Raw genomic sequence first — 13187 nt, 5'->3', positions numbered from 1 at the left:
TGTTTAAATATTGTTAGTTCAAATCTTCACTTCGTAATATTCTTGATAAGTAAAACGACTAATAAAAATTTCCTTTGTACGTGCATTTTCGTGTATATTGAAAATTTATTTGTTTGTCGTAATTTCTATTGTAGTATTTGTGATTGCTATCAGGCAACTGGCAGCGAATTCAGAACACACGAAATATACAATAGAGAATATAAAATATAAAACTCGTAATATTTACTTATACTGAACGTCAAAAGTATAACAGTGGAAAAAATTGAAAAAAGCACAAATGCATCCACTTTGTTCCCATTTCATTTCATTTTGTATATTTTCATCAAAGTTAATACAAGTAATGACTTGATTTTTAAATTAAGATTTTATTTGAAACTATTTTTCCTCAATGTTTATTGTTTGTGAATATCTTTAGAGGTTTATTTTATTGTATTAACATCTTAAATCAATACAGAAACACATAAAATAATTGTACCGTTAAACATAAAGTAAATTTAGATAAGTAAACCTCCGGATGAAACTACAAGTAAAACAAACGCAAAAAAAACGTCGCCCGAGTTCAAATCAAATATAACGATACGCCATTAGGGACACATAAATAATTCAAACCCAGTACACTTTAAACATAGACATTTCCATTCAAATTTCGCCATTTTTAACTGGCTTTTGTAAAATATTTGCTTTGTAACGAGTTTCATTAAATTTAATTGCCGAAACAATTATTCGAGATAGGAACCAATAATGCGGGGCCAATAACGTATTCACACTGTTCGAAATTATAATTCAAAATTGGATTGTGGCTCAATCATTGGACTACTGAATCATGACGTTGCTCATGCATAAGCATTTAAGGATTTGCGTAATTCTTGAATTATCGTCCAATTATCATTTTCTGGATTACTTGAATTGAATTAGATGAGATTTCGCGAGGGATAATAATAATTCTTTTATTTTAAGTAAATTTAGAATAGATATAATTATACGATGTTATCGAAATCAATCACAAACGTGCTGATACAAATATATATTTGAGGAAAGATTAGGCAAATAGCAATTCCTAAACAAATATACATTAATACATATGTAGCTATTTATCGATATTCGATGTGAAATTGCATATAAATGCGTGACTAGACCAGTTTGTTTTGATTTCAAATGTTTAATTATAGAAATATAATACAAATGTTGACTAGAGGCAAAGCTAAATACTAATTATAATTAAGTACATTAGAATAAGGATTCAATATAATTATTTTTCTGAAATTTCTCATAGAGATTGTTAAATAAAGTCTCTAACCTTCTATATATTAAAGCATTTACGTTATGAACCCTAGTTATGAAACGTCCGTATTCAGATGGGAAAGCAAAAACAAAACAAATTTAGCCTTAGAATATTCAATAATTTTATGGTAGTTGAGCATACGTTGTTCTCGTATGCATCGTAAAATATTTGTCTTAGAAATTAATATCGCATGTGCGCACCAAAGACACACATGTTCAGTTATTAACAATGGTGAAAAAATTTCGCTGAAATAAAGAGAAGCGAGGGAATTAAAAACTAAAACTCGGAAAATTAGCATTCGAATACCTAGCCAGTATTAAAATGAAAATTAAATAATTATCTAAAGTACTTTTTAATTATTTGAGCCAGAAAACTTTGGGGAGGCTAATAAATGTAATCTAATCGTCAGGACTAAATTCACAGTTTAATTTCTGTATTACTTTTTTGTTCAGGCGTTCAGTTCGTACAATTAATGGCACTAACAAGAATTAAAAACTGTTTTACTGACTTTTATTAAGTTTTGAGTTAAATATTGAATGTAAAAGGCTTAAATTGAAGAGACTATAAAAATGCAAATGTTTGTGAACAATATGTTGGTCTGGGTAATGTTAAACTTTAGCATCGATTAGAGAGGCTCAGCTTAAAAGCGATGTGAAACTGGTTAATTGTTAAAACCTTATAAAGTTAGCGGTTTCAACTTTTAGTACATAATTAATAAAATTTGTAATTAACATTTTTAATTATCGTCTTTGAATGAAAAATGGCGGAGTTACAGCTGATGAAATTTCAAATTAATTTTTAATATTATATTCATATGCAGCAGTGGCCAGAGAAATAGCACATTTTATCCAGTCAGTATATAAAATATAATTTAATATTTCAATATTCTAAACATTTTATTGCTATTTTTGCTTGCATATATTAATCCGATTTGATTGACTAAAGAAATGGCATAGCTCACTAGCTAGAACAGAGAAACGTTGCACTCCAGAGAAAACAAAAATATTAATTAAAATGAAGAATGAATATCTGTCTGTCATAGATAAAACCTTAAGATATTTTCGACATATGGTTTAAAATGTTATTAACAAGTATTAATAAATAATTAATGAAGTTATATAATAACAATAGTTTTAGAACAATTAGATATAAACTAAACTTGCAAGAATATATTTCAGTAAAAAAATCATTGAATCAAAAAAGAATATTCAAATAAGAGAAGTTTGCTCAAAAATATATTATAGGAACACCAAGTGATTATTCCCAGTTCAATATAATAGAATCAGATGGTAAACAATATATTCATCTTCTTCCAAATAAAAGTTTAAGTCCTAGATAGTCCTATTTCTTGAACTGGTATAGGGCCATTAAAGAAAATTATTTATAAAATTGATCATTTCATGTATAGAGGTATCATAGAGGGTTGGAATTATTTCCCAAAATAATTTGTCACTTGTATGGATTTTCATACATAATAATGTGAAGCATGTCTCCAAAATTGCTTAAAATATTTGTATAAGATTTCATTTAAGTAGAAATATTATGATAATATTTTGATTTAGGTACAAAAGGAATAAGTGTATAAAAAATATATTCCAATGGATTGGTTAGATCTATCTCACATTTGAACAAAAACATCGTCATGAGACTCCTGAGATGAAATAACAGATAAAACAATGGACTGAAAGAGAAGAACTGGCTTCAATGAAAGAGAAGACTTCTGCCTGCTGGTAAGGCGATTGCATAAGATTTACGCGACGCACGTGCAATTTTTTCAAAAAAGAACCAAACCTAGTATGATGCGAATTTATTGTAGCACTTCATTATCAAAATTAAGGGAAAAAAATGGTGGTGTAAAAGATAGTGTTGTTTTATCACGAAAATTCTCTGGTTCACACATTTATTATTAAAAAGGCCTAAATCAGTGATGGAATTCGGCTAAATAACTTATTTTTTTTAAGTTCATTGGCTAATTTTTAGAGAACTTTTTTCGAAAATAATACTTTTTTAACTGGTTATAAGAAATAAATATTGCTGCATATCCATTAGATTATGTGATGTTTTATGTGATAATATTTAAACTTACCTAAATATTGAAATTAAAATTTATTTTAACACATAAAAATGACATTTCGCCTGTCCATATTTCATAATTTTATACATATTTAATCACAATAGAAGAATCGTAAATCCGAATCACACAGTTCTTTATTCTATTTTGTGCAAAGCGTTGCTCCAGAAACCGAACAGCGAAGATCGAGAATAAACCGCTATTACTTTCGCGTGAATGTACCAACTGAACGTCATATTTAACAAAAATAAAAATACGATCCACAAGACAAATGCATTAATCTAGTTCCATATAGTTTATAACTGGAAACTCGGCGAAAATTTATGAATTCAACTTTGACCCGTCTTATCTAAGGCCATTTTTAACCAGTTTTAACATTCTCAAGGAATACTTTAGCTGTGGCAGTGAGTACTTGCCGTCTGACATGTACGTCGTGATAATTTGTTAATTTTATACCGATCACGTAGAAAGCACGGCCAGCGAATTTGTCTGACTCACTGTTGTTTAGTTGGTGTTTTCGTTTCGAGATATCCATTACCACAGCTTAATATTATGTTTTGCGAGACGTTCGCAATAAATTATCGTTTTTTATCCTTTTCATTTTCTTGAAATATAATCAAATTTTATTACAATCCATTTAAATTACAATTATTCATTGAATTGTACAATTTTCCTTGGTTCCACGCAACCAATTAAACAACGTTTAAATTTTTATCAAACTTCTCATCTATTTCTATTTTACGCTAAGCACCACTTAGTCTAATTAATCTATAATAAGCCTTTTTAATAAAAACGATTTAAATGCTTTAAATTATACACATAATTTTCGTCGGTACTAAATTTTAGTTTAAAGTTTTTATTTATCTTTGTGGAAATTCTATTTCATTTGATCAACTAAATAAAATTTATGAAACACACAACACATTATACCACATACTCTTATGAAAACAGATGTGTTGGAAAATAAAATCGAGTCCACTAAACTACCATTATAACAGGATCATTGACTTTTCCTTTGCACTTTTATATATTTACTGTGTACTGAGTTTAAATCTTGTAGACAAGCTTTAAACTAAAATAAAATGAAACTTGCCGAAGTTGTGCCTTTAAACTATGTTACCAACTATTTGAGTAAAAATAAAAATACGTAGCTTCGTGATTCCGACATTTGCGGTAAACGAAAATAGTAAAACTCGCATTTTATTGACGTTCATCTTTAAAACATTGAACGGTCGTTTGCAACGTACAATTTTCAAGAACTAGTCATTCCCGTGAATAATTCTCTTTTATTGCTCGATAGACGGTAGAACGGATGGGATTGATATTCGAAACTTAAAATTGGCGGTTATTTTGTAAAATTATTCTATTCAGAAAGTTTCTCTGTAGCATATGTGCAATTAAACTTACAAAAGTTTCAAATATGGTGTAAGTACCTGCGGCTAACAAGCCCCGTTGGGTAATTAGACCTTACCAATAAAATTTGTATTTAAAATTGTAAATTTAGCTCAAAGCCATACTCACAAACGCCTCACACACCAACATGCTACAATACAAGCATGGCTCTTCTCTAACCTGCAATATCGTATCAGACAGTCGATGGTTCATATAGTAAAAATCGATTATAATTAATATTTAGTATTTTTTGTATTATGTAAATCTGCATTGTATTTGTCCATTCATGAACAGTTTTATGATCTAAAAAAATTACAGTATAAATCATGTTTTGAGCAATTATTTAAATAATAGATACTTAGAGTTAGCCACATTTATTTATTGCGTCTTTTATAAGATTTTCCCACCTTTGTTCCAAAAATTAGAATAAAAAAACAAGTAAAAGTTGTTTTATTGTGTATTAGCATCAACATTAGCTAAATCTAGTCATGTGACATCTGTGTAACAAAAATATTAATGAAAATAAATAAGAAAACATTAATTATAAAGAAGGGATCCCTTCTATAGATACGACAGTAATTAAAAATAGTGTTATATGCGTCAAATGGTACCAACAGCATGTCTCGGGGAAGATTCTACTAGTTAAATGTTAATGTGTTATAGATCATTTTTATCATTTCATAACTTCTTATTACCTAGGGGTACCTTAGTTGTACAAGTAAAAAAATTAAGTTAAGCAGGGACTAGAATCTCTCTTATAACTCATTAGAAGTAGTCCTTAAATTATCAATAAATCCTTCCACTCTTTCAAGAACAATAAAAAATAAGTATATTTAATATTCTAATAAATAAAACAAATGAAAAATATTTTTTTACATAATTTTTACAATTAACTAATTTGAGTTGGTTTTGTAAATTTATATAATAATGTTTATAAATGCATAAACATTCGTTCAAGTAGTAAGTACCTAATCTACATATCCGTCTGTTGGTGAATATACAAATAATGACCCTTATTAAAATAGAAATCTTTAATTTCATTCGAATGTTTTTAACAGTACCACGAATCTGCGCCATCTATTAGTGAGAACTCAAACTGGAGAGGTCAAGAGTCTTACGACGATCAGCTAACAGGAGGTACAAAAAGAGAACGCTGTAAACATAAACTAAACGCCCTATCCATATTAAATCTCTCGAACGATGTCGCCACCAACAAACACACGTAAACGTCGTCATCTCTTTTCCGCCTATCCTAATTGGATGAAAAAAGAGGGATAACACATGTGTGACGTGAAGTAATCCACTTAGTTCGTTTGGAAACATCTGATCATTAACAGTATTAAAACAATACATAAATACGCAAGTTTGACTTGTATTCAAGCGTTCAGTTTTCAAATTTGAAACGCCCGAAGAGTGTCATTCGCCGTTAAATGGAAATGTTACACCAAAAAATACCAATTTCCACATTTTTAACCGCAGTGGGCGAATCAATACTGTTGTAATAGTGAAATCGCGTTTGACCACAGGACATCGCTGTGTTGTGTAAAAACGTTGGAGAGAATATTGAAATGGCAGACCAAGATCGAGGGGAACATTCACGTAAACCGGACGATAAGAACGACGAGAAACCGATGAAAAAGGCGAAATATGAATGGCAGGTCAAGGGTAAACATCACCTGAAGGAAACCAATGGATCCAGTTCAGCTTCAAAAGTAAACAACAATGAAGAGAGCGATGACGGTATATTAACTGCCAAAAGGCATAAGAAAGGTGAAACTTGTCACTGTATCATCATGGAGAATAGTGAAGATGAAGACTGGGTCTCGGCAAATGATGTCTGTGATATTCCGGTCACTTTGGTCAATCCAAATGTGAGATTACAAGAGTATCTTCTCCATAAGTGGCAAACCAGAAGATTAGCACGCGGATTTGTTGACAACACTATCAATACTATTCTGGAAAACTGGAAGAGCATTCCAGTAAATTTTGATGCCAGTGATTTGGTGGAGAACTGTGAGAATGGTGGACAAGTTGAAGATGAGGGAATATTAATGGCAATACAATCACATGGTTTACAGCCAAGCTTTAGCAATCCATTACGTAGATACAGAAATGGGGAAGGCTCATTGAATTTGCATGTGGGAGAAATGTCCAGGTTTGATAATATCCGATTTGATTGGAATACTGTGCAGGACCAATTAGAACGTGCCAGATCCGCACCTGAGAATCATAAAAACGATAATAAAGAAAATGAGGAAAATAAAGAATGTGATAATTCGCAAGTCGAGGACCCAATGGAATTTTTAAATGCAGCTGTATCTGCTGCTATTGAAAAGAAGGGACTTTCCTCCTTTTGATTGAATATATTTTGTCAGGTTTCATGAAGACTGCATAATATCATGTATATCGTAGATCTTTTAGTATTACTAGATGTGAATCTTTAAATTAACATTTTTAATTTTATAAATTTTATGTATTTTGTTAATTCTTTTTATATAACAATTAAGAAATTACTACTTAGAGTGTTTATATATTTTTCTGTAAGCATTAATATGTACTGAAAAACTGAAATTTGTGTAATTCATGCTCGGTAGAAAATAAGTTCCTAAAAAATTATACAATTATTGAGGACGTTTTATTTTTTAGAACTAAATGTTTATTTGATTAATAAATTTTTATATATTATTTAGGCGTTTTATTTCGTAGATTGTTTTTACTTTTCTTTCTTTTAATAATATCCATTATGTAAAATTACCAATTTTTTAGTTCCTATAAAATAATCGACAAATTAGTCACTGAATTATTGCGTCTATAATTAAATAAAATATAAGTTGCTGAAAAGAATTTGTTCGCGAGAGTTGGAAAAATTGACGTTCCTGGGAGGAAATGTAAACACAGTTTAATATAGTGCACTATAAATATAATTAATGTTAAAATTTTTATAATAATTATAAAAGTATGAAAATTACATTAATTACTTTAATATATATTTAAATTCCCCAAAATAAACAAAAATTCCCGCAATAAGTGAAGTAACCTACATTTATTCAATTATTAGGAAAAGAACTCTTTTTATATCAATTCAACATTTTACCTTTATTCACTAGATGGCCCTCTGTAGCATTAATACTTCAATAATATTAAAAATAGAAAATATATTTTTAAGAATTTAAAAGGCAGTATTAAAAATTTAAATATAAACAACATATTGATTTTTAAAAAATAATTGTATGACCTATAATTTCCTAAAATAAAAATCTGTTTGAATATATTATTATAAATATTAAATAATACTTAAGTATAAACTACATTGATTCAAGAAATGAACGCGAACTATTAATTTTAAAGTAAAAATCCTATCCAAATAAAATGCAAACTGTTTCTAAGCAATACCGACTTTATGGAAACCTTAATACTGAGTGTTACTTTTTGAATAATTTGGAGAGACATGATTAAACGATTATTCATACTCTTTTCGTTATTATTTTTTATTTTTATAGAATTAAATTATTTTTGTGTTCTTTAGAGTAATTCGAAATGAAACATATTTTTGTGTAAAAATACAAAATGTTTATCATTTTCAAAAAAAATTAATAACGGTCATCTATTATTGTTACAATCTGTTAATTTATTGAAACAGTGCATATTATCAATATTTATAAAATTAAATTAGTTTTGCCATTAAATAAGCAAAAATTATAAGGAAAATAATTTTAAAAGTTATCAATCACTTAGATAACGGCAATCGTTTCATTAGAATAGAATCTTACATTATCTGACAAATATAGTGAGATAATTATTAAAATACTTATCAGAGATTATCCGATTCACAGTAATACAGTTCAACCAGTCACTGACAAATACCACATAAAATGTAAAATTGTGTTGCGCTAAAATGAGTAGTGAGTCTTCAAGAAGGAGTAGTTTTAAGAAAAACTTCATTGAGCAGCGCCTGGATGATAAAGACGATAATGTCACTGAAGATGGCTATATGGACCGAGTCCAGTCTATTATTTGCAGTGCCAAATTTAAGGCAGTGTTTCTCATGTTATTAATATCCATGGTATGTGTTCCGCTTGTTGTCTATTTTTTCATGGATCAAATTGTTAAGGAGAAGAATGAAACATCCACTTGCTTAGTAAATTCTACGTTTCGGGTGTCGTGTGGAGGAGTAAATATTTCTCAAAGTGATTGCTTAAATATTCATTGTTGCTATGATGTAAATTCTCAAAGTTGCTATCATTATTTACCATCAAAATATTATTATGCGATCAATAATAATGAGTACAATCCCTCAATTACAACCACTCCTTTTAAAAATGAGATGTCGAGTAATATCGGTCTGGTAGTTACAACTTTAAATGATAACAAAGTAAAAATAGTACTTCACAATGGCAGTAATACTGAGCAAGATAGCATAACTGAATCAAATGGTTTTAATATAAACAAATTGGACGATCCGCTAATGATAGAAGTGAAAAGAAACGACGAAGTTTTACTGACAACATCTAGAGGACCTTTGATAATGTCAGAAAATTACTGGGAGTGGACTTTATTCTTAACAGAAAAACAGCTCTTTGGTCTTGGCGAAACCCTTATCCAACTGGAGAAAAATGAGTCTATAACTAAAGTGATATATCCTAATAAAAATAACCACAACACACCCCCTGTATTTTGGGCATTCAAAAATGGTAACTTTCACGGTATTGTTATTCGACACGAAGGACCAGTAGAAGTGACAGTTTTGTCTTCAAATTTGATTATATTAAGGGGGCTTTGTCCTTCTGACGTCGAAATTGAATTATCTATCGGTGGACCACCATCGTTTTTAAGACAGTTGCAAAATAATGTTACCCTGGATTACGATATAATCGATAATATACTAAAAACACATATATGCAGGTCAGTATTAGTCTTAATTAAATATTAAAAAATATTATAAGGTATAAAAGATGCTATTAGAGAAATACATTCAATTTCCAATTTATAGGAAACTAAAATGCAATTATCGATTTAATAAATATTGGAATATTAGAATTTACAATTAGACTACATCATTTTCAGACGATTTAATTTCACTCAAACAACATTCGAATTCTTTCTTTTCCGGAACTCGTTTCCATTCCATTTCATTTTATTTAAATGCTAGTCGAACTACTTTTCTTTTAAAAGTTTTTTTTTTGATTTAGTAAATATACTTTCGGACATATGTTTTAAAATCATCGTTCTACGATTCGTAATAAAAATTGTTTGTTTCTATTCTATCGTTTTTAGGTTCAGTGATAAGCTTGCATTGACAGATTTGCTAGATGAATATGACATGGATGATAATTTTGATAGTGATTGTATCCATGAAAATTTGTTTTTGTCTTTAACAAACAATCCGTCTCCCGAAGAAATTGAAAATTTAAAAGAGACTATTACAAATTTAAATAAATCCTTCTACCTTGCAATTCCACCTCATGTAAGTTTTAATTTAAATGATTTATTGGATTATATAACAACCATAAATAAAATTATTTATTTTTATTTGGTAGTGAGATAATGTTACATTTCAATTTTTCATAAATAAACTAAAGCAATCTTGTGAAGTTAAACCTTACCTTAAAGATTTAGTAATTTATTAGTTAAAGGTACAGAAATGTATTAAACCTCTTAAGGGGTTATTTGCTGGCATAGTTTTAAGCTATTAATTATCGTTCTATTCGTACGTAGCTTCCACACCTCAGTAAGCTGCAGCGTTCAAGGTGTGGCAAAGCGCAAAACCTTCTGATCCTAAATAACATAAATGTTTATGCTTAAATTAATTAAATATTATTAACCAGTCAATAATGTTTAGTCAAACTACATTGTATAAACATTGTATATCGGGTTAGTTGATGGAAAGTAAATTTACGAAGTGTGCTATTTCATTGATTAAACTTTCAGGATTATTTATAAATCCTTTAAACTAATGGTTGTGATGGTTATGTCTAGGTAATACAAAAATTAATTTTAGGTGATAAGTAGTTCAGATTTTTTCTCGAAGATACATCCGGACATATTTTATCAGTATAATAATGAAAATTACATCGGAAAATATTTAAATCAGTCCGTAGTTTATCCAGATTTTAGTAATCCTTCAGTGACGGAATATATGAATGCTATAGAAGAAGTAATTAAGGATTATGAAGATTATATTGAAGGCTTTATTTTAACTAAAAATTGGCCGCAAAATGACGAGAGTATGGAGATTACAGACACATTTCCTTATTTAGGGGAAGTAAGTATAATGAATCATCTTAATTTTACAATTGATTAAGTAAGATCAACTATTTAATGCTTATTTAAGGACTTAAAGGCAGCCATTACAAATACAATACCTTGGAATGCCACCACAAAAGACAACGTGCCTCATATTTACAAACACAACACATATGGCGAATCAATGGTAGAAGCTTTTAAAAATAAATTCCCAGATAAAACAATTATATCCTCGTCAAATTCATTTGGTTCATTTCAACCGTCAATCCTAGACAACGTGGATATAAGTTGGACCATGTTTCTACATTTTTTAAGAAATATTTTATTTAACAGTGCAATTGGAAATTATGCAGTTAATTTGCCCGTATGTGGTACAAACGCCAATTACAATCAAGCTAATCAAGAAAATCTGTGCATGAGACTATATTTGCTAGCTGCAACATTACCAGGATTTACCGTCACTTCAGTGGAACCCAAACGAAATCCAGAAAATTTTAAATATAAGTTTTATGGTAATATCGTAGAAAGGGCTATGAACATACGGAAAAGCTTTTTACCATTTTACAAAACAATTTTAAGTGAAGGCAAACCGCTGGTAACTCCGATGTTTTATTATTTCTACGAGGATCCTGCAACATTATCCCTCGATCAGCAGTATATGATTGGAAATAACATTCTCATCGCACATCCGATGACCATGAGACAATACAGTTTAAATGTATATTTTCCGAAGGGTGTGTGGTACGAAATGTGGGGTGGGGAAATACAAAACGCTACCGTAGGTGGATGGCACCGAATCACTATGGTCGAAACGGATTGGATTGGTTTCATATCTGAAGGATTTATTTTATCAGTTGTTGTAAGTAGAAATCAACAGTGATTTATTGAGTACATAAAAACCAATCTTTATTGTAGAATGATCAGTCTTTGACGGTTACCGTAGCATTAAGCAGCGACAAAGGCAAAAACGCAACGGGATCAATAATTCTTGGCCATGCGAAACTAACATTCTCTTCTACTAGCAACCACATGACGATATCTCAGTTTGGTGACTGCACTAATAACTATAAAATCAGTGTCATCAAATTATTCGATGAAACCACCACAACTTATAATGACGTGCAGGAAGATATTTGTACTGGCCAAGATGTCGAAATAGACTACTCTTCACTTAAAAAGTGAAAGTGAGATAAATGTTGGCACTTATTTATTAACCACTTTTAACATTTAATAACAATTTTTAGGCTTTCCAATTACAATTGAACATTTAAATGTTGTTGTTAGATAATGTAGTTATTTATATATAATCTAATATTTATTTAATCTCTGTTTTAATCTTAATTATATATATATAGAAACTTTTAATGTTTTTTAATTTTTCTCAGTCAAGTTTCATATTCCTCCTGATAAATTTTCAGACGTTATATTCATAAAATTTTAATTAAAACTATTTTTATAATGACTTTGGTAAATATATCACAAATAGGGAGACATGTTTTAATTGTAATATTCCGATATTGAGATTATAATCATGATATTAAACATCATATTCTGGTTAATTGGTAGTATCTTTTATATAAGTTTTTAATTTAATCCACCAGTGGTCTGCTTTAACAATTTGATTTTTTGTTTAATTAAGTCTTCGGTATTTCCATCACATATAAAAATGAATATCGTTTAGATTCGTTTTTTTAATTTTTAAACACCCACACAAAAATTTCTTTCTTGTTATCGTAATATTATAATTAAAATTTCTATTTCAACATAAATTTACTTAAGTAGCTCCCATTTAATATTCGTCCTTTATTCTGTTCAAAAGCTCAATTTAATTATTCTATTAATTTTATCATGACTTTCAATTGTATTATTCTCAAATAAATTACTACAAATAGCAGTGACATATTTAAAAAACATTTCACAAAGTTATGTATAAATTTGTTTCACAATGACAGACACCGCACAGTTTTACGACAATGCTTTAGGGTTGCAATCATTAGAAGGTTGTCAATGAAATAAAAAATCTAAAAGCGTCAGGACAATTAATTTAACCTGTTACATCAAATCATCAATTCTCGACCGATAGATAATTGAGCAGTAGATGATATTATGTTCGTTTCTTTCAATATATTATTCTCCCTAGAGGGAACAACAAATAAAGTCAATGTAATAACAAATAAAACTGTTGTATGCACTTATGTA

General features: G+C 29.3%; 3 protein-coding genes across 3 annotated transcripts in view; 2 read left to right on the top strand and 1 right to left on the bottom strand.

Moving 5' to 3' along the window:
• LOC109605622 (protein YIPF5) overlaps positions 1-13187 on the bottom strand; it is a 459086-nt gene that overhangs the window by 399771 nt on the left and 46128 nt on the right. The window lies entirely within an intron of this gene.
• Positions 6079-7430, top strand: LOC126264860 (uncharacterized). The gene has a single exon (XM_049964465.1). The coding sequence runs from the start codon at positions 6314-6316 to the stop codon at positions 7100-7102; it is 789 nt and encodes a 262-aa protein (XP_049820422.1). The 5' UTR covers positions 6079-6313; the 3' UTR covers positions 7103-7430.
• On the top strand, positions 8723-12191 carry LOC109594914 (uncharacterized). The gene is made up of 5 exons (XM_049964463.1): positions 8723-9647; positions 10020-10209; positions 10744-11007; positions 11077-11847; positions 11904-12191. The coding sequence occupies exons 1-5, from the start codon at positions 8737-8739 to the stop codon at positions 12168-12170; spliced, it is 2403 nt and encodes an 800-aa protein (XP_049820420.1). The 5' UTR covers positions 8723-8736; the 3' UTR covers positions 12171-12191.

This window comes from Aethina tumida, chromosome 3 (genome assembly GCF_024364675.1).
Source record: "Aethina tumida isolate Nest 87 chromosome 3, icAetTumi1.1, whole genome shotgun sequence".
Lineage (NCBI taxonomy): Eukaryota > Metazoa > Arthropoda > Insecta > Coleoptera > Nitidulidae > Aethina > Aethina tumida.
This window is presented reverse-complemented; position numbering and strand designations above follow the sequence as displayed.